Genomic DNA, 22,978 nt, shown 5'->3' on the forward strand with positions numbered 1-22,978 from the left:
TTTAGACTGAGGACAAAGAAGTGATATTCAGAGCAGGGAACTCTGTCTATCAAACTCACCCTTCTGACTTTGCAGAGCCCCCCTCCCCAATAACTCCTGTGCTGAGGGCACCCTGAAGGTGCCAAGGGCCTCCTGGCTATTTCAGGGAGAAATGAGATTGTTACCATGTGTATGGAGATTTTGCACAAAATGAGGCTAAATGTACAAATTTTGTAGAATTTTCATCGAATCATGGAGTCATTTAGGTTGGAAAAAACCTTGAAAATCATCGAGTCCAACATTTCCCAGCACTGCCAAGGCCACCACTGATCCATGTCCCCAAGTGCCACATCCACATGGCTCTTAACCTCCCCAGGGCTGGGGACTCCACCACTGCCCTTTGGTACACAGATGTCATGTTCCTATGAGTAAACTACTAGCCAGAAAAAAAAGTCTTTTGTAATTCAGGGCTATTAAATCTTTCTTGAAATGTTCAAATCAAATTAAACCAAATGAGATTTTTTGTTTTGTAAGTTGCTTTTAAATTCAGTTCTTTCAAATATCTGCTGAACCTTCTGAAAATTAAATTTATTTTATTTTTAATGCAAAGTGCAATTGTGGAGATCAGAGGAAAAGCATGTGATCCCAGAAGCACGTGGGGTTTTTCCTAACTACAGAAGTTGCTCTAATAAAGAATATTATCTCCCCCTGCAAACCTTGTCTGGCTTCAGTTTTCCAAGATAACAAAAAAGTTCAATGATTAACTTTCCCATTCTCTACTTTCCCTCTTTATCAGCCTTTTCCTGGCCACTAGCATTCTTGCCTGGCTGCAAAACATGGGCTGCAGCTCTGCACAACAGGGCTGGAAACGGCCAAAACTCTCCCAGAAATTCTCCAATGACATCTGGGATGTGATTTCTCTTGGTACAGTGGACAGAAGCTCTGAGTAAGGACCCAGGAGGAAGCTGAGGTGCCTCTGCCACTCCACCTCCCCTTCTCAGTGTTCCCCAGGCTGTGGAGGCTGAAGCAAACCCCTCCAGATCTGCCAGCATGCCCTGGGAATGGCTGAGAACATACCAAACATTTTTCCTTCTCCCTGACCCTCAAACGTTCTGTGGATTAGTGATAATCCCCAGCCACACATTTCACATCTTAAATTAAAACAGGGAGCTTGGGCAATGCTGACTGAAAACCCTCACCAACGTTGTGACACCAAAGTGCTCCTTCACCCTGTGACCTTCATGTGGCAGCACAAGTGGTGCTCGCCCCACCAAGGGTTTCCACGTGGGGCTTTCCTCTGCACCCAGGGTGGGCTGGAGTCAAAGCAAGGTTAAACTCTCATCATTTTGTAAATCCTGCCCTTGAAGCTGCTCCATCTCCTCTTCTCCCAGCCCAGCCAGAGGGCTCTCAGCCCGGTCAGCTGCACATCACTGCCTTCTGGTTTATGGAAAACCATGTTCAATGTCCAAATATTGCACAGATCCTTGAGTAATAGAGCTTATAACCTCCCTAATTTATCATCAGTGTTTAAAATAGTATCACTAATAAGTCATTGTAGTTGAAACATTTGTCTTAAACCAGAGCTATTTAAACGATGATAATCTAGAAAAATCTTTGCTAATCTGCTCCATCTTTGAGCAAAAGAAACACACACTCCCTGGCTTTCATACTAAAACAAAAATGAGCATTGGCAGAGCAAGCAAAATCATCTACAAACACAAATCAACCTTTTCTCCTTGTGAGCCAGAGTAGCCCAAGGGACAACGGCACGCTCACGCTCCTGATGGATTTATACAGCACATTTCATCTTCATTAATCCAGATAACTCACTGGCACATTCTTGTTTTTCAATTCCAAGAACGATGAGCTATTCCTGTGTTACAGCAGCTCAACACCCACCTCTCCCCAAGTACTTGGGGCTGACCACCCTCCTGGAGCTCCAGGGGTGTCTCCTGCCCTCCCACTCCCTTGGGAAGTTTGTCCCAGCTCCAGGCTGTGGCCCAGGAGCCCTCAAAGTCCACCCCACTCCTCTGGCTACAGAATGGGGCTTTAAGGACCTCCTGAAACAGCCCTGCCCTTTCCCCCATGGCTTTTATCATGGGGGTAACCTCAGCAATGTAACAAAAGTCAAAGGAGAGAGATCAGGATGCTCCACAAAGAACTCCTGCACAGATCTGTATTTTCTCTCTGTTTTTCATGAGCTGGTATTTTGGCCGACAATCTTCATATTTAAGGTGTCTTATTTTCTTGTGCATGCCAAGGATTGCTACAGTGCAGCATCCACAGCTTCTGGGAGGCATTTCCTGCAGGCATCCTCAGCACACTGAGAGACAAATAAAATCCAAACTGTAGAGAAACTGACTGCTCTTGAAACCATGTTAACTCTAATGGGCTGAAAATGTCTTCATTTTTATGTCTCTTCACTATCACAGTGCTGATGTAGGTAAGCACAGGATATAGGTTTATCTAATAATGTATACCCAAGACAGTGAAAAATATTTCACATTTGCCTACAGTTATAAAACTGTAAATCAAACTGAACAATATCACTGCAGTAAGCTCTTTTCCTCTAACCATTTTCTATATTTTATTGGTTCAATAAAACCCATCACCTATCAACCCAAGAGCTGTAGTTATTCCCCGTATGGTGAGTCTCAATTAATTTATTTAGTCTTAAAACTGTGCCATGAACCCACCAAAGTGAGGTATGGCAAAATGAACTGATCAGGTTTAATTTCTCTATTGGGAGTAAGATTGGGGAAGGTAGGGAAAGGGGTCTTGCACCAAAATTTCAGAAAGTTGTCAAAATTTCCTGCCTTGCAGCAGAAGGCAGTTGGCAAAGAAGGACACTGATGCATCCCACCCCTGTCTAGATGTTTATACTCTTGATTAGATCACACAGATTACAGTACAAACCAAATCAAACTGGGTGTATTGAGAAAACTCCCCATGATCTTGAAAAAGGGCTCCTGCAGCAGCAACAATCCTACATTGTGCCTCTGTGTGAGGGGGTCCCAAAGCCCCCCCAAGAGCTGCCACTGAAATAAAACCACCCTGCTGGCTGTAATCAACAGGTTCAGGAGACGTGGCAACGAGGGGAAGTAAGACATGGTGCTCATCAAGACACCCAGCTAAATGAGCATTTTACAGTTTCACACAGTTTTCACCGTTCATTCCACAAATACCCAAGAGATAATTGTACAGCACTCAGTGTAATCTATTCCTCTAATTAATACCTTTGGTAATACAAAGAAAAACCCACTATTGTGAAAAAAACCCAGAGCACGTGGCCAGCTGACTTTCCCAAGAATACTTAGGAATACAGAGCTGGCTTTTTAATTACCATCAAACCTCTTTCTATTTGGTGGCATTACTTTTAGCAAGAGTTTTCCCACATCTCTCCCTGATTCTCAGCCCAACATGAGTTGCCTTCTTTGACCTGCTGTCCTCTGTGCAAGCAGATAAAATTTGTCTGCCCAAAGCCCTCATGCCTTGGAAGGAATAAGGAAGGTGATTCTTGTGCAGAAACTTACTAGAAGTTGCTCTCAATATAAAATCAGGATTCTAGAATGGTTTGAGTTGGAAGGGACCTTAAAGTCCATCCCATTCCACCCCTGCTATGGGCAGGGACACCTTCCACTGCCCCAGGGGGCTCCAAGCCCCTATGTCCAACTTGGCCTTGGGCACTGCCAGGGATCCAGGGGCGGCCACATCTGCTCTGGGCACCCTGTGCCAGGGCCTGCCCACCCTGCCAGGGAACAATTCCTTCCCAATATCTAATCAAAACTGACTGTCCTTCAGCTTAAAAAAACAACAGAAGATCCCCTATAAAAAGAGATGTAGATTTGACACAGGGTGTGGAAATGTTCTCTGAGTTTACCAAAAGCTATTTTGCTGCTCCTCAAAAGAAGCAGACCTTGAGAGAGGTCCAGCTCCATCTCAGAGCCTTGCTCAAGGTCTTGCCACTGACACTGAAGGGTTAAATGACTTTTTTCATTTTGTATGTAATGCAAGGGCCACAATCCTTGAAGAACTCCTCTTCCAGCTCTCACTGAATGCACAGGATGGATCAGCACCAAGTGCAGCCACGTCGTCCTCTCTGGGGGCCCTGCAGGAGGTGTGAGTGAGGATGCAGCACAGACACCCAGGCAGCAACACATCTCGCCCTCCTCTGCCTGGGTTCAAGCAATCAACTTGTGCCTGCTCTGCTGTTTCTGCCCCTGTCAGGCACAAACACAAAATCCCAGTTGCTGCTTCCTTGTGATTCACATGAGGAGTGCCTGGACTCAATGGGTTCAGTGTGGGGATCATTCAAACCAGCTGCGGCCACTAAAAGAATCCATTCTTCATTCCTGCAACCAGGCTTGCTAGAAAGTAGGGAGCAAATGTTCCACCCTAAATAGTTTGGTCTGAGCACAAGAGAAGCTATTGGCAACAACAACATTGAGAGAAAGAATGTCTTAGCATCAGGTTCAGATGCCTTGCAAATGTATTTTATATCCTCTACCCCAAACTGCATTTCTTTCTGCCTGTAACAGACTACATGCTTTAATCTGCTCTGGCAGATTGCTGAGTGTCTTTATTTTGGCTAGTAGAGAGCTCCCTTCCATATGGGACCTATCTAGGATGGAAAGCACATTGACTGGGACGGAGAGCCCAACCCCAGCTGAGCACCAGGCCACCGTGGCCTCCACTTTGAAGCCAAGTTGTGCAGGAGCCACAGAATCACAAAATGGCTTGGACTAGAAGGGCCTTGATTGCTCAAACAGTTCCAACACCCTGAGGGACACCTTCCTCTTGCTCCAAGCCCTGTCCAGCCTGGCATTGAACACTTACACGGATGGAGCAGCCACAGCTTCCTCACCATCCTCACAGTAATGAATTTCTCCCCAGTATTTAATCTAAACCCATCATCTTTCAGTTCAGCAGTTCCCTCTGAGTTACCAACCAGGCCTGATCTGAGCATTTTCTCTGGGCTCACTGGCAAGAGCAGCCCTGACATGGTGCATATGTTCTGAATTTGATGCACTTCAGAAAAAAAAAGAGAAAAGAAGTTATTGTGCTGCACTGTGAAATACCAAAAGCACTGAACTGTGCTGCATTAACGTGGTATTGTCTCCAGGACTCTTGTCCAACTCCAGGCTGACAGGAGGAGCTGGCACACAGACACTGAGAAGGGCCCAAATCCCCTCCTCACACCCCCAGGTAGTTTTGCACAGCACAAGAACACACATGGATGTGTGCACATGAATATCTCTATCCTCTCCATCCAGTTATCAGCACAGCCTGAACTGGGGACAATGCTCATTAACAAAAGATACAAGGGAGGATAACAGCTAGAAGATAAAGATTTGCATTTATTAATGTCACAATATAAAGGAAATTATAAACCCCTGCAAACCAAGTTTCTAATTTGGTCCGAATCCCACTGGGCGTGGCTGTGTCAGCCCTGGCTGCCTCTCTGTCTGTCCCACTCTCCTTTCCATCAGTCAGGACAAGCCTTCTCCCAAATCACAGCAGCTGGCTGGAGCAACCCTCCACATCCTCCTTCTCACTACAACTTTCCCTTAGAGCATGATGACTTTTAAATCCTTTTAGGCTCAAAGCCCAGTAAGCAGTAAAGCTCAGCACAAAGTGATATTTATTTCTCGTTACTATTTTTTTAATATATGAATCCAATAGAAAAATAACCTCAGCAGTATTTGTCATAGCCAGAGGTGGATTTGAAGCTCTTATGAAGTGAATGTGCTGCCCACAGAGGTGCTTGATGCCTGGTTCTTAACAGAGTTAAGAGGAGGAGCCTGCCCTGAGCCACAACTTGTGTCCTCCTCCAGCTGTAGTAAGGAGTGACTTCAAATCTTTTGGGGAGCTGGAAACTTTGGTATGGACAAAAAACTCAAATGAACAGTGACAATGGCTGCAGAGTGATATCCTTAATTAGAAAATTGGCTGTGTTCCTAAGGAGGAGGAAAACAATGTTACAGACTGCCAAGGCAAAGAGCAAGTAAAAACCGTAGCACATGTAGCTCTGGAGGAAGCACAAACAGGCTCGATCAGCCCCCCAGATCCTCCAAAACCATTTGTATTTATTAGGCTGAAAATCAAGCACAGTCCTGCTGCTGAATCAGACCAACACAGGCTTGTGATTATAACTTGGTCTTAATTAATTCATTTTGACAAGGCTCAAAACACTCTCCAGGCGATTTAAGACACCGTAAAAAATAAGGAACTGACAGTTTTTGACCTCAAGATGTCAAATACAGATCTGCTGTCTGGTTGTGATGTGCTGTCACTCTATCCCCTGGACACCCCCACTGTGGCTCTGCATTTCACAGGGTGGGCTGCAACCACCCAGCGTGGTCCATGAGAGGAATGGCACGTTCTGAGAGCATCAGGCAGCCCATCCTCAACAGCATCTGAGAATCCCTCTCGGCACAGCAGCAATGGTGGGTGGTCTCCTCAGCCTCTGCCCTGCCTGGTGATGGAAAAAAAATAACCAGGAAGGCTGTGTAGCTTTTTTAAACAGCAGACAAAGCACAACAAACTCTCTAAGAATAGACATTTCAGAGCATGTGTGTCTCAAACCAGCACAGGGATAGAAAGACTGCACAGAAAATGGAAGAAAACCACAGGCAGAGAAACTGCAGCTTTTCCCTGTGCTGGTCACATGTGATCTATCAATGTGATCAGCACCTGACACCTGTGATCAGAAAGAAGCTGATACCTGTTGTGCTGAGACAACTGAACATCCCTCAATGGAAATTCCAATGGCCGGTGCCAAAGCAGCTCCTGGGGAAGAGGCAGAATCTGGAGAGACTGGAAAGGCAAAGGGAGAAGAAAAGACTCCTTGACTGCAGCAGGAAACCACCATGCTGATGCCTCTCCTCAGCACAGGACTCTGGCCAAGGAGAAACAGGGGTCATGGACTGTTTCCAGAGGGGCACTTGAGATGCTCTCACTGAAATTGAACATGAAACTGGCCTCCAGGGCTCTGCACACTCCTCAGAGTGATGGGAGCCCCCCTGCCCAACTGAGCATGGGGGGTTTGGGTTTTCCAGCTCCAAGCCAGCCACAGAATGAAACAAAACATGAGTGTCAGATGTGAGGGAGGCTAAGGAGCTGCACAGAGGTGACACAGAGCTATGGGAGCAGCAAGATTGAATTTTCTGAGTGTGGCTCCAAAAAGAAACCTCAGCACACCCTCACTGTGCACTTCCAGGCAGGAGATGAAAAAGAGTCATCCCAAACTTGACAGGAGAAGATGGATATCACTCCAGGAGAACTCCATAATTGCCTTACACTGACATCCAGGAGCTCCACGTGGCTTAATGCAAGGCATCAAAGCACAGGTCACACACTGTTTACAAGAAAATTAATCTTAAAGCGAAATCTTGGAACCGAGAGGTTTTTAGAAAAGAATTTTAACTTGTTCATTTGCCAAATTCTGATTAAAAATCTTTGCTCAGACCCCAAGGGCTCATGACCCACTTACCAAGCATGGCACTGCTGTATTTGGATGGACTTAAATCAGAGTATTTCTAACTCCACAAAGGGTAGGAGCTGGAGGCAAGCAAACAAAGCGTGTAACTGTGCCAGCTTGAGAGGGGAAGTGTACCAAAAACTTGGAACACAAACATTTTGTCACTGTTACCAGCACCATTCTTCCCAAGCATGGAATACTTTCCTAGAAACTGGCTACCTTTAGGGCACCCTCTGTCCTGCTGCAGTATTTTGGTTGGATTACTGTTGCTGATTCCAGTATCCTCCTCTTTATTCTCCTCCTCTCCTACCTTCTTCCTTCCTCTCCCACCTCTCCAGATGTGTTTGTGCCGGAGGAAAGCTGCTTCCCTTGACTCAGTGGGGCATTTTCCAGCCCTGCCTACTCTCAGCACTGTGTGCAGCATGGGTTTTCCAGCATCCCTCAGTATGTGCTTCTTCAAAGAAGCATGGGGCTCTAAGTGCCTTATGAACAGATTAAACCAATAGGTAAGAATTAAGCCAGTGTGCCTAAGAACTTCCCAGAGTGGAAGTAAAGGAAATTGGAAATTCCCCAGGAAATTGTCCAGACTAAGGCCAGGTTCTCCCAGGCAGCATCACATAGAGGAATCCTGTCCTCTTGGCACCTGGCACAGGAGATCAATGATCAAACCAAAAAACACCAAAAGCTGGGTGGGAATTGCATTGCTAACTTCTGTCTTCTTGAGTCCAGCTCACAGAAAAGCTAAGTTTCAGAGCTAGCATAAGTTACAATGTGTTTACTACCAAACTTCCTCATAGAAGGACAAGGCAGTCAAATGGATCTGCCCTGGATTTCTCTTACAAACCCCCCACGGCTGCAAATCCTTTACAAGGTGATTTTTACTTAGCAAAGCACCTGTCTTCCACCCTAAGCACTGTCTCCCCTCTGACAAATATTTCTGTTTACAGTCTGGAACTTTGTCATATCGAGCTGTGACCAATTTCATTATCTCCACACACTCCTCTTGTGTCAATATTACCATGATTGCCATTTCTCTTTTTCCTCCTGAACTGCTACCATGATTAACACTGCTGTTGTGCTCACAAGTGACCTCTTTTGCTTTACCATAGCCCACAGTGCCACAAATCCTAAAATAATCCCAAAATACTGATAGACAGGCCAGCTCTGACATCTGCTAGCTCCAAGGATCTTCAAACCCCTCTGTCAAACATCCAGCTCTGTCCTCCCTGCAGAACTCCATCCCTCCCTCTCAGGGAAGCACCACTGGTCCCTTTCTGCTTTAATCACTTCTAACTCTGAAGTACTTTTGTGTTTCAGAGGCCCTGGGTCCTCCTTCCATGCACCTTCCAGCTCTCTGCACATTTTCAGAGTTCACATCAACGCTCCAGACTTTGTGGAGTTCAATCAAGTTTCAAGTCTCACTTTTTGCTACCACACAGCTGTGCCCGGTGAAGCACTTATGGCAAACATTTAGAATGGTTGAAAAGCCACAATAATTTATCAATTAATTTTGCACCCTCTCTACAGCAAAGCACAGTGGGTCCATGACTATGAATAATTTTCATTTCCTAAGTTATTTTTTTCTTGAGAGCATTGCACTGAGCTAGTTGGGTAGATCACGAACAGGAGTAAAAGCCAGCCTGACACCAGAATTTTAGGCTGAACAAACCAAAACTGGGATATGGTCCCTAATCAGAATGAGAACAGGGATATGATGGTTTCACATAAAAATGTCAGAAATTAAGAAAAAACAAACATTCAACATTCAAAATATAATCCCTTAGAAATGGCAAAAGTCCAAAGTAGAACAACAGTTGTTAACACACAGCCAGTACTGCACCTCAAAGACCACACAAAAATAATCCAAAACAGAATAGCCAACAGCAAACTAAATAGCCAGCATCAGTGATGACTGGTACCACATCCAAAAGCAATTTGAGCTTTAATAATTCAACACAATTTAATTTGCTGGTGGTAGGAAAGGTGGAATTTGCTTTTTTCCAAAGGATGACGTGGATGGATATCCTATCTCTGTAAGGTACACCCCAATTTGTGGTAAGTGCTGGGCATGAGGCCAAACACACAGAACACACACACAAAACGCCTTGGTGTTCTCTGGATCAGGTCCACAAACCACAGAAACCAAGATCAAACAAGAAATTCTCCGACAAATTTAACATTTGAAACCATGCAACATCACCTATATTTATTTTACCCAGAAGACCTGACTAGAATTTTGTTTCAGAAATCCACAAACTTGCAAGGGTTTGGAGGAATTCCTTTTCATGCCTTGCTTCAGCCTGTTAATATCAGTCCCAGTGCTTAACGACCCAACTTGTGAATGTACAGAGGGAAAACAGAGCTTCATGAAATATTGATACACACTTGGAAATTTGACAATTATCTCCAGAGCTCCTTGGTAAAACCTGAAAGCAAATAAATAGGAAACATTTCCTGCACTCATTAAAACACTGAAAAACAGAGGAAGAAACCTACTCATTATCCATTTGACAAATTTACCCTATTATTTTTAATAATGCACAGGCTTCCAATGCATGAAACGTACAGCTTCTCCTGCTTTAGAAACCACTGGGTTTGTAGATCTAATTTTAAGAAATGCAATAAAAGTCAGTGATGTAGAGCTGGTTCCTTTTGCAGGAGAGTAAAAATCCTTCTCCTATTGAAATGAATGACAAAATCACAATTTTTCAAGTGAACTTGACTCACTGCCCTACTTTGGAAACTGCTCCTCTGGAAAGATATTCTACAAAAGTTACAAATAATCACTTTGTTGACATTTTTCATGCAAGCTTCAGGAACAGAAAACTGGAGTGACAAAGAAGTGATGAGCCAGAGCGTGGGGCTGCTGGTCCACGGGAGGTACCTCTGTACCTTGCTTATCTCACAGCAGGGAGATGATCCCCTGGCTCTCCCTCTGGCCAGAGCAGGGTATGGGAGATGCTACACTGCTCTGAGGGAGCCTGGGCTTTTAGGGTGAACAGCAAATACAGAAAGCACCTTCCCTGCTGAACAAAAATGAGCTCCAAGGGGAAAACTTCCACTGCAGAACTGTATTTGGCACTTCCCTGATGTTATTAGTTATTAGTAATCCTGGTTTTGGGACCTTTCAGCCCTGACTGCAGATGAAACAAGATCACATTCACTGCAGACCAGAATGAAATGGAAATTTAAGACTCTTAAGCCAAATGTTTCAGCTGGTAAGACAACAGCTCCCACTTTTATGCAGGTCTACTCAACATGAAGAAGAATTCAAAGATGCTCAAATAGGGGAGATTACAGGAACTGCTGGCCAGGTGGGATAACTAAAGTGACATTTAAGCATTCTTGATTATTTCAGTGTCCCAGCAGGATGGTCTAGATACTGACAAGCTCTTTGCTGTCCACACTGAATCCTCTCTTTCACCCTTCACAATATTAATCAAGATTCCTTGCACTGACAAAACAAAAGACATGTACTTCCATGAACTACTGTACTTTCTCAATATTCATTTAAGCCTTTCTAACAAAACACTCAGAAGATGGCAGAGAACAAAACAAATGCATGTGACATCTCCATTCCTGGGTTTTCTTCCCTCTGCAGGTAACAGTGAGAGAATTCAATAAGAGACTGGGCCATCCTAAGAAAAGGCTGATAATCTATAGGGTCAGTAAGGGAATGTGTAGGAGGCAGCTCAGGGATTTGCAGTGTTTAGCACAAGCACAGGAAACGTGTTAAGGTTAAGAACAGTAGCAGGGGAGTCAGGTGGGTATTGCCAGGTTCCTGCATCCCAATACCCTCCTCCTCCTGATGCTCCCTGGATAGAGGGAACTCACCTGGAGTTACCACCTTCACATCTGGAAAATATATCCTAAATTATTTCTCTTCACTGTGTTTGCTGTCTGAAGAAAGTCCTGTCTGCCTGTTTGCTCTTCAAGCTAGGAAATAATAAATTGCTTGATAACCAAAACAAGACACTCCTGGCAAACAATGAAGACTGCAGAAGCACTGATCCAAATGGATAATGACTGAGACACCGATTATATTTTTGAGATATTTTTCTCCCCATTTTAATATCTATACATATCTCCATACATAAATAAAACATGAGAATGCCATCTTGGCTGTTCACACCAGTATTTACCAAGGATCTTCACCAGCAGATAAGCCCTGCTGGTTTCCTTCTTATTGTGACAAGCTGCTCATATCTCAGATTACAGAGTCTAAACCACCCTTTTCCCAGGGACTGTGATGCTTTTGGGAACTACAGGAACAGCCCCGTGGTGTCACTTCTCCCAGCCTCTCCTTGCCTGACATGGTTTTTATTTACAAGATGAGGCAAGAGGCCATGATTTCCCTTGGCCACACAAGATTTTTTGGATGAGATTCTGGGAGGGAATGCTGCAGGCAGGAATGGACCACGATCCTCCACCCCTGACCCCACTGCTGGAGTGGCTGTTCCAATGTGGAGCACAGCTCACACACCTGGTGGCCATGCTACAGACAAAAAAAAGGAATTTATGCTTGGCAAACGAATTTAGGTAGGGCCTCCAAACTACCAAAGAACTGGAGCCAGCAGGCACGGGGATGAGAGGCAGCAGCCCCAGAGCTGAGGGGGTTCTCTGCTGAGGGCCAGGGCAGGGGCTGTGCCACGCTGTGCCACGCTGTGCCACGCTGTGCCATGCTGTGCCACACCGTGCCACACTGCGCCATGCTGTGCGACGCTGTGCCATGCTGTGCCACGCTGTGCCACGCTGTGCCACGCTGTGCCACGCTGTGCCATGCTGTGCTACGCCGTGCCACACTGTGCAATGCTGTGCCACCCTGTGCCACCCTGTGCCACGCTGTGCCATGCTGTGCCACCCTGTGCTACGCTGTGCCATGCTGTGCCACCCTGTGCTACGCTGTGCCACGCTGTGCCATGCTGTGCCACGCTGTACCACACTGTGCCACGCTGTGCCATGCTGTGCCATGCTGTGCCATGCGTCCCACGTTAAGCCGATTGCTGGCTGGACACCCCCTGCACCGGGGGAGAGGGCGGAGGAAGGAGAGCTGGGCACTAATCTGCTCCATCTGCTCTGGAGCAGCTAATTGGATTGAGGGTGCAGAAGGCAAGACCCTGAACACAGCACTGGGCACTCAGACCTCCCATTTCCCTGAACAAAGCTGCTCCAGCACCACTGGCCAACACCTCTGCCCAAACCCTTCCCTGAACAAAGCTGCTCCAGCCCTGCTGCCCAACACCTCTGCCCAAACCCTTCCTCAGGCTGCCCTGGCCAGGACATGGCTGCTCTAGCACCTCCCCACCAGAGGGGCAGAACTAAATATTGGAAACACAACCCATGTGGATCCCACTCCCAGAAGCAACACTTCACCTTAAACAAAACACTACCAACAGCAGATGAAAGAGATTAAAAATTAGGTTTTTTTACCAAAAGCCAGCAGAATGCTGTTAATATCAGGTTTTATTTAGGTGTAAAAGTCAAAAGCTTGCCTGCCAGTTGCCATCTATAAACATTACTAATACCTGTACTACGTCTGCAACATTTATTCTACATCAGTGGCTTAATGATGTTGGTCTTCTGCTTTTCAAGGATTCAGCTCAGCACCTACTCTGCTTTTAAAAATAACAGGCAATTCAGTTATGCAGCATTTTCATTAAACTGGGCTGCAGTGTGATGATATGAGAATGACAAGGAGAAGAAATATAAAAAATGCTTAATACAATAATAATAAGAAACCTTTAAATTTTTTTTTTCCCCTCTGTGAACACGAAGTTTGTAGCTATGGAAACTACTTATGAGAAGGCTAAAAAAATGTCAGCAAATATAGTCAGAGAATGATCTGGATATATGAAAGTCCTAACAATGCTGGAGAACCAGAGACATGGGGTGAAAGAAAAGTGTAAATTGAAGATGACAACACTTGTGCATCTGACAACACATTCTCCTTCGACAGGCCAAATTCATTTTTATTGCCATGGCACTAAAGTCAATGAATTGCAACTGGAATGAGTTTGACACTTTATATTGCTTTTGATAAAACCATTATAAAAAGTGTATTTCAGCCTTTAAAGAAGTACTTTAAAAGCATATTCTCTTCCACCAATGAACTGTATGTGCAGATTGGCCATGACAGTCAGTGTTATATCAAGATAGCCAACAGCACATCTCTTGCACATTCCGTTCCTTAGCCATTCACCCTGCTAAGGTGGGCAGTTGGGGTCCCTTCAGTTTTAAGATTCACACACTCATGTGCTCAGCAGAGGTTGGTGAGGGTCCTTCTGAGCCTTTCAGAAATTCACTGTGAGTTTTCCAGCTACTTCCCTTATCATTTAGCATAATTATGTCTTGATGCTGTGACCATGGGGACAGCAGACATGAGAAAGACCTGCCTGCTTATTTCAACCTGTATTTTTGTATGGAAGTTATGATCCCAGTTAAAAACACAGCTCCATGTTTTTGTTAGTGAGGGCAGTGCAGGGTTTACCTGGATTAACACAGTAGCTGGGAATGGCTCCAAGGACATGCTATGGTCTGTCAGGTCAATGTGCAAATGAAATCAGATTTATTCAGTGCACGGAGCTTCCCTTGGTGCTGTTTCACTCCAGATTGGTAATTGAGAGACCTTACAAGGATTCCATGCTGAGGTTTGTACAAAAAACACAAGGAAGAAACCTGAAGTCGATTTCTGAGCTGTCCACTGTACTGGGCAAAGAATAAATCAAAATCAGCAAATGCTCAGGAAATTTATATTGTGTAGGAAATATCCTGCTAAACTTTGCCCATAGAAAATGGTGGCAATTTAGCATAAATTAATTAGGTTAAAGGAATTCATAGCTTACAAAACTGGGCAAATGTCAGTCTTTTAATCATCTTTGATGGGCTGCTTTAACCATCCTTTAACAACCTTCAAAGCTCTTGGTCCTGCCTATGCCCTTCCCTCTTTGGGGCTGCCCATGTGCAGAGTTTCAGCCTACAATTATGTGTGGTTAACACAGTTTTTATCTGTCACAGGGGGGAAATACCAATAAAAAGCATCACAACGAGGTGTTAAAAGAGTACAAGCAGAGCTGAGCTAATCACAGTGAAAGGCATTTCTAGCTGGGCTCTAAGCTGATAAAAGAGAGGACGAATCCCCTTCACACTGGAGAGAAGAACTTGTCCAAGGAGGACAGCTGCCCTCAGCCAGGCTTTCCCTGCTCAGGAAAAGGTCAGGCTTTCAACCAAATCTTACAGCCAAGTAATTCTGCTCTTGCTTCCTGATGATATCTACCTGACTTTACAGGGCAGCCCTGCTCCTCATCCCTGTGGGAAGCATCTTCCCTTTTGTATAATTCACTTTCATGTCTTCATGTGCAAACGAGAGCTTGAGAAACCACCCAAGACACATATTTGCAATGAATCACCATTTATCATTTAAGCTCCATAAGTTCAGCATCAGAAACAGAAATCTGGACTGGCCACTGTTTTGGGAGAGATCCAGGCTAGCTACAAAAATACAAGACTTCTCATCTGCCAACTGCTTTACTACTAAAATATTGGGTTAAAATAAAAAAAGTAATCTAATAAAAAATACTAGCAAACATCATAAACTGAAGTTGCAAAATCTGGAAGTGGAGTTGCAGCAATGTGATCAGTGACTGTGAGATACTGTTTGCCCTCACCAGCTTTGCTGACCTGGACTATTTATTTCCCTGCCCTCCCTCCCAGCTCAGCACGGGGCTGGCCACAAACCCGCCCTGGCTCAGCCCTCCTACCGACACGTGTCAGTCACTCAGAGCTTGCAGGGCTTTCTTGCTGCTCGCCACTGAGCTGCCTTGGCGTGCTCACCACTGGTGATCCTCTGATGCCAGGCTGCAGGAGCACTCCTCTCAGCTATTCCTGACAAGCTCTCAATGACAGGGAGGGCAGCAGCTTTGCCAGAGCTGTGGCAGGGGAGCTCCTGGCATGGGAAGCTGGCTCATCTCTGGAGACGTCACTCTACCACCACAGCAAAGGGCTTAAGGTGCTCATTCACCACCTCCTCTTCATACAACCCTGCAACTCCCAGGGAGGGCAAGTTACCTAACTTATTACTAATTATTTTAAGAAAAGCAAAGTAGTTGCAGCACTAAATCTCATTGCTCCTTTTCCCTTCTCTGACCATGCCGAAGCAAGAGGCCAACAAACATCCCTGCCCAGGATCCTGCCTCAACCACCAGGGAGGAGAAGACACCTTCCTCCTGCAAGCCCTCTGTCTAAACTCCAAAGTGAACAGTGCAGAATGCACTCAGAGTGTCAAACTCAGAATAAAATGACAAATGGGGTATTTAGGAACAATTCACTGTAGAAAGACTACAATGCATAGTTCAACAAGACTTAAAAAGCCCCAAATGGTCTGTTTTAAGGTCTTATCCACATAACAAGCTTCAAAACATGACTGGGCTGTAACATACATTTTATAACCCTCTGCTGGCTGGGCAGACATTTGCCTACACTGACAGAAAATATTTGCAGCCATTTGGAGACAGAGTTTAATACTGAATTTGCTTTCACCTTCTAACTTGAATATCCACAGCCAAAGCTACAGCCAAGAGAAGGCTCATCACTCCTGAAAACACATCCTGGCTGGCAAATACAATTTTCCTGGATTTAGTCAAGTTTCTGCCATCCACTCAAAGCTTTAAAACATCTTAACATATCTCTGACCTCAGCTTATCCCCTTGTGGGTAAGTGTGAACACTCCTGCTCAGCACAGCTCAAACAACTACAAACCACCACACACTTCCCCAGTTTTAATCTTTCACATGTGCCATGTGCTTTACCTTGGCTTCTACTCTTAAAATATAGTTTAACAGGAAAAAAATCTCTCAGGCTGTTTGGAAAGGAAAAAGGGGAAATAAATAAAAATGAAGACAATTTTACAGGTCCTACTTCAGCTAAACCTTTCAGGGCCTTCAATGAGAAGATAATCTTTCTGTGATTATGGCCAAACCCTCTCGTTGCTTGGCAACACATAATTAAGGAATATGTTTTCAGATCCGCTTTGCAAGCTGGCCATTATCAGATGAAATTACTGGAGCAACAAATGTCATCCTCATGCAAATGAGATGGTCGTGGGCAAAAGAAGACAAAAAAAAAGAAAAAAAAAGAGGGTTGAGTAGCAAGAAAGAGCTCAACAGCACAGAAATGCCGCTGGCTTCCTCTTGCTGCGTACCAGTAATTCTGGTGAAGAGAAGAGATAATTTCAAGATTTTTAGAGAACAGGGTTTGCAGTTGATAAATGAGAACCAGGGAAGGAGGGATCTGTTTCCCATGGTGGAGGAGATTGCTCCCAATCCCTGTGTTCTGAAGGTCCTTCAGCCCAGAGCTGACGCTGCGTCGGCATCGACCGCTCAATCAGACACAGCGCAAATAAATGAACATATTTGTGTTCCCCACATTATGCCAGTTCGTCTTCTTAGCTGCATTTATTTAAAAATACTGCCTGGATGTACTACTTTAGCATCTGATCCATGTCAACACAGAACATGTTGCCTAATATTGAAGCATTTTTTAGAAATCAATACATTACACCAGCTACATAAAGGACTCATAAGCGTGAAAGGACCGGCATTTACTTCCTAGCTGTGTAATTATGGTATGGCAGGGAAAGGGGTGTGCCAAGTGTCTGCATTTTGACAACTTTATCATTTCCACTCACAAAATCATTCTTTATTTAGATTCCTGTGGAATGGCATCACCAGTTTGGCACTGTCTCGATGCCTATAAATGGTATCCCTCTTATTAAAGCTTTGTGTGTGTGTGCTGGTACGGCAAATTGTTTGGGAATCGTTTGCATGGGAGTTCAGCTGCGCTGCCCAGGGAGAAAACTCCCTGCTCACAGAGTCATTACCAGCAAAAAACATTCCAATGTGTGTCTTTCCACATTTTTTTCAAACAGGTCAAGGTACAAATGAATGGATTTGATGAATTCCCTTGTATTTCTCCGGGTGATTTTGGGAGTTAGTTTCTATCAGGCCCTGAGTTCCACATCCCCAAAGTGGAGGAGCAGATCCTGCTTGGATTGTTCAGCTTTTCATCCGAGCAGCCAAGAGAGCCTGAGCGTTTCTAGAAAGGGAAGGGAAGTCTAGGAGCCACCATTCATTTTTATTGTTCCAGGGCTTAATGACAGGCTTTTAGTTTTAAGCACAGCCCTATTACTTTAACAGCTCTATCGCTTCACTTACAGGCATCTTGAGAAGGAAATCAAGGGGTTTATTTTGTATGCTTGATAAAACAGCAAATTAATAATAAGAAGAAAAGCCTTAGGTAATGGCCAAAGGTAAGTCGATTCTCGAATAACACCATTAACTATCTGATGAATTTAGTCAAAACAATGCTAACCATTTCCTCACAGGGACACATTTGTGCCTGATAACAGTGGTAAAAAGTCAATCTGCAGCAAACCCTGTAGTCCTAATTGCTCAGCCAGCACAGTGTCTAATCTCCTGTTCTCGACAAACAACAGGAACGGCAAGATTAGCCCTGGAAGCATTATCTGAGATACCGTTCATGTTTAACTGAAGTTGGCAAAGCAAATAAAATATTTGGAATTTAACCACTGTGCAAGAATCAGCATCTTTAGCTCTGCATGGCCAGCACAGCCCTGCAAAGAAATCCCCTTCACCTCGTTTTCTATGTAGGACAGTGTCTAATATTTAAGCATGAACCCCCATGATATTTGACTGTGGGTTTTTTGAGGGGTAAAATAAGCAACAACAAGGTGGTTCTAAACTACTATATGGACTAAGCCCCTTCAGTAATTACTTGGTTCAGGCGGCGCCATGGTGGAGACGATGACGGGGGGCCCCGTGCGCCTGCTGAGCTTCGGGTACGGAGAGAGCTGGGCAGGGAAGGCGGGTCCAGTGGGTGCCAGGCTGCTGTCCCCTGCTGTCCCCGGCCGGCGGAGGAGCTGCGGGCTGCTGTGGGGGCTGGGTGCCGGTGACGCCACCGCTGTCCGCTCCCTCTTCATCAGCTCCATGGGCACGGTGTAGGTGGTGGGGTACGCCGTCTTGGGGCTGGCGTGCGGGTTGGCCGCCGTCATGGGCACGCCGACCGGAGCGGAGTAGGCAGAGGCGGGACGGGGGTGCGTGCTGCAAGGCAGGGGGGTGTTGTATCCTGAACTGGGGAGGAAGTGTGGCCCCTGAGGAGCCCCTGCGGGGGCTGGGTAGGTGGTGGTCTCCAGCAAGTGCTGGGTCGGGGCGCTGGACGGACGGCGGTGTATCTCTACACCTCTTGGGGACAGTGGCTGCAATGGTGGCGGGTGCTGCGAAGTGCCAGGGCCATCCACGGTGGGCACCCCGTATTCTGCCGGGAGCTCGCTGCGGTGGCTGAAGCTGTTGGAGCGGGTCCTGGGGCGCAGTGCCCCGCTCCTGCGCTCCTGTCTCTGCAGCTGCATCTCTGCCTTGTAGTTGTGGGCGATGCGGGACAGCACGCGGGCCTGCCCCAGGTTGGGTGCCACCGACTTGATGTCGTTCTCCTCCATCATGGCCAGCAGGTTTGGGGAGTCGAAGCCCTGCTGTAGCAGGGCAGCAAAGGTGCTCTCAGAGACGCCCTCCGCACGCAGCAGCGCCACAAACTCGGGGTCAAAGCTCCTCTTGCCCTCCGGCCCAGGGAAGGTGGGCGGCACTGGCGGGTGGGAAGGCGTCGCCACCGCCGCCTCGTAGCTGTCGTAGGGACCCTTGGCGCCAGTGCTCTCCCTGCCGGGCCCGTAGCTGCTGCCAGTGCTGGTGGTGGGATCCACCACCAGGCAGGTGGGGACGGCTTGCCTGGCCGCCGCTGCCGCCTCAGGAGCCCGCTCTGCCCCATCGCTGTATCCTGGCCTGCTGGGGAAGGCGGGTGGCTCTGCCGCGTACCGCGGGCCAGGGGGCTCCGTGCCGTACCACGCTGGGGACACATCTCTGCCACGCATCCGCTGCCCATCCAGGGCCAGCTTGGGGTCTCTGTAGAGGCGGGCGGCATCCGGCGGGGCAGGTGGGCGCACGGCGCTCTGGTCCCAGGACAGCCGGCTGCCAGGCGCCCCATAGCTCGCCAGCGGCCTGCCCGCCACGTGGTCGCGGTAGCAGCGGGGGTCCTTGGGTGACCTCGCCGACAGCGACGGGTCGCTGTAGTAATCCTGGGGCGGCAGAGAGCCCCGGCCCGCCATGGGCGCCGGCCGGTCGCAGTAGGCGAAGTCGGGGACAGAGCCCTTCCTCAGGGGCCCCGGCGCGAACGTGGCATCCTGGTACGGGTACGCCTCTTGCTTCAGCTCCGCACCGCCCTGCAAGATGATATCATTTGCCCGCGGTGGCTCGTACCAGCCGCCCTCACCGCCATAGGTCAGGGAGCTCCTCCGGCCCGGCGGCCTCTGGTACTCGAAGGCGTTCTCGCTCTCCCAGTTCCCCTCATACCAGCCGGCAGCATCCCAGCTCTGCGAGCGGCCGATGTTGGGGTGCTTGCTGGGGATGGGCATCACCACGAGGCTGCTTGCTCCCGCTGACACGGAGAAGAGGAGGTGCCTTCTTTCTCAGCGCTTCTCCGGCACGCATCCAAACCGGGCCGTGCTGTGCCCGAGCCCAGCCGGGACTTCAGAAACCAGCGGCCGGCGGTTTTGCCTTTCCGAGTGTGGCCTGAATTATTAATCCTCGGTAACCTTAGCAGGCAGAGCATGCGGCGGCCGGCGGAGGGGCTGCCCCTGGCCGTGCGCTGCAGCCGCGCAGGAGAGCGGCCGCGCTCAGCCCAGATGCTTTATCCTGTGCCGCTGGGGACGGCGAGCGCACATGGACAACTGGCCGAGCAGTGTGTGGGGATTAGGAGCTAAATAAAACCACTAAAGCCCTCGCTCCATGTGACATCATTTTAGCCCGATGAAATCTCACGCACTGACCCAGCCAGCAACCTCAATGCAATTTTTCCCCCAGGGAATGGTGGTGTTTTTTTTTTTTTTTGCTCGTTTGTTTTTAACTTGTTTTTTTTTAACATGTGCTTCCTCTGTTTTGGTTGTCTCCCCCCTCACGTGCTGGGGGAGGCTGTCCCAGCACCCAGAGGGGATGGGCAGCGGGATCACCGAACGTGCGCGGATCCGCTCGGCCCCACACAGGCGCATGTAAAAATAAAAAAGAAAGCTTCAGTGTCAGCTCAATCTTAATCCAACCTGATGAAATGCTAATCCACTGCACACAGCTAAGGACAAATTAAATGGGAGCCAGCAGACAGGCCTAAAAAAGGCCAGTGCAAGACACTTGTGAATACGGGACCGGTCAGAAATTAGTTAGGTATCTGTTTAGCATTTTATGAATATTATAATTTGCATTGGAAATTACTTTTTTTTTTTGTAGTTTCAAATTAGCCACGCTAACAAGGCTCCAAAAAGATTTTTTATAATATTACCATAATACGCAAATTCTTTCATCATCCCAGGGCAGAAAATTGTGGAGGTGTAATCTGGAATGTGTAATTTTAAGACCCTAGCACAGGTCATGGAGAAGGAGGGGGGGATGAAAGGATCTAAAGCCTGGCCTAACAAAGCAAAAAGGAATAGTAGAATTTTGCCCATTATCTCCGGCTTCCTTTGGAAAAAGTACATGTTTGTGAAATAGGAAAACACTCAGAAACATCACACAAAACTCAATTTGTACTGAGCAGTATTTCAACATTCATGTGGATTAAGCTTTTTTTACACTTGGAGTAGGCAAAGGGATTTAGATGGAATCACAGCACAGAAAATGGTTATTTGGGAATGTAATAAAAATTTCCATATTGAGTCATTGTTTTCAGAGGAAATATTAAAATGGCTCCCCAAAACACATAACCCAGATTATCACAGGCTGCCCATGCTCAAATATTCATTTTTAAAGAAGGAATAGCTTAACTGCTCCTAATTTTGCTGACCACTGCTACAGAGGCAACATTTTATTTTTTGAATTAAAAAACTCAGATGGAAACAATTTTGCTTTTCTCTGCTACAACAACTGATTTCCTTCCCTCCAATACACCCCCTTCCAGGACAGACCCACTGAAAGGAGGAACAGTCACCTTCCCTGGCCTGTTTGCAAGACAGCTTGAGCATTTTTCGTGGCTAATCCACAATAAATGTTTCGTGCACAAGCCATCACATGATGGACTATTGTGCTATTATGATAGCTAAATCACTAATACAGTCTAATGCTTAAACTTGCCTATCATACTAATACCTCTGGGCTATATTTCTGACCCAAATACTGACAGGATCTTTGAGTAATCCCTAAATTTCTTTATTGCAGTAAATATTACAAATCCTCTTCAAACATTCTCTCCTCCAATTCCATCCTCAAGAATCACGATCTTGAAAATTATGCTGGATATTACACAGACATGCAAAACATGGGGCCTAAAATATTATTTATGCAATTCTCAGAGAATATCTGATTGGCATTATACTGAATTAACTAACAAACTTCAGACACACTGGAAAATTTCTTCTTTTGTGAGAGTCAAGATGGGAAGACACATTTGTGGCTTACAAATAAAGCAGAGAGTATTTTAACCAACAAAAACATTTTATTACAACAACATTTTGCTAAAGAAAAAAATGTATTCCCAACTGGATACAGTGAGATTGGTGCCATTTGTTTCGAAGCAGCAGAAGAAATGTACCAAAAATGTATATGACAAAATAATGAAATCCTGGTCTATAGATCAAGGGCATCTTGCACCATTGTCTTCAAAGAAATTACTAACAAACAGTCACCATGTTAAGCCCTGGCTGACAATGGAAAAAACCATGCCATAGAGAAATGAAATTTTAAAAATGCTGATTTTCAACAACTGCAAAGGAAGCCAGAAGGGAGCTTGAACCATTCACTACCTCTGAAAAAACGAAGGGCTTTAACAATAGAAACCTCACCCAAACCAACACATCTGTGACTGGTGGCCATGCCCTGCCCAGGGCACACATGGGTGACAGCAGCACACGAAAGCAACCTCCAAACCCCCTCCATCCCCCTCCATCCCACGTACAGGAGCACATCTGGGCTCTGGAAACCACTCTGGCACCAGCCTGCCCTCCCAGTCTTGGGCAGGACATGTGCTCTTCTTCCAGCTCTTCCCAGGGGCCAGGAAACCCTAACTGGGGACCTGCCCCTGGAACACTCATGCATATGGATGGTTCATCCCCTAAGTGCTGACCTCAAAGGAACAAACAGATCATTCCTGTGCTCCCAGCCAAGCAGAGGCAAATGCCTGCAGGACCAAAGGCTGCAAGATTTGCACACTTCCCTGCAGCCAAGGGCCAGATGTCCTCTTTGGAGGGCTCTGCTGGCCCAAGTTTTTGTTGACCAAGAGCTGTATCCAGTGGGGAAGATGTGACCAGGAGGTGTGGAGCTGGGCTGCCTCCTGTGCCACCAGGGCAGCAAAGGAAATGTTACACCCTCAGTGAACCAAGGAATGAATAAGAAATATCAGAATGAAAGATTTATGTATGGGCAGGAAGGGTCTTCTCCTTTTCTGTTTTTTGCAGTCTTAAAAGCATCCCCCGTGCAA

The 22,978-nt window shown here is 46.5% G+C and overlaps 2 protein-coding genes across 2 annotated transcripts in view; both read right to left on the reverse strand.

Moving 5' to 3' along the window:
- The window catches only part of LOC311156254 (C-terminal-binding protein 2), a 132,229-nt gene that overhangs the window by 19,600 nt on the left and 89,651 nt on the right, over positions 1 to 22,978 (reverse strand). The gene's annotated exons all lie outside the window — the stretch shown is intronic.
- On the reverse strand, positions 18,237 to 19,931 carry LOC311156689 (uncharacterized protein; the record flags this gene model as incomplete). Its single annotated transcript, XM_084210868.1, has 1 exon — positions 18,237 to 19,931. The coding sequence occupies one exon, from the start codon at positions 19,929 to 19,931 to the stop codon at positions 18,237 to 18,239; it is 1,695 nt and encodes a 564-aa protein (XP_084066994.1).

The sequence above is a fragment of the Fringilla coelebs genome (genome assembly GCF_963513975.1).
Source record: "Fringilla coelebs genome assembly, chromosome: 8".
Taxonomy (NCBI): Eukaryota; Metazoa; Chordata; class Aves; order Passeriformes; family Fringillidae; genus Fringilla; species Fringilla coelebs.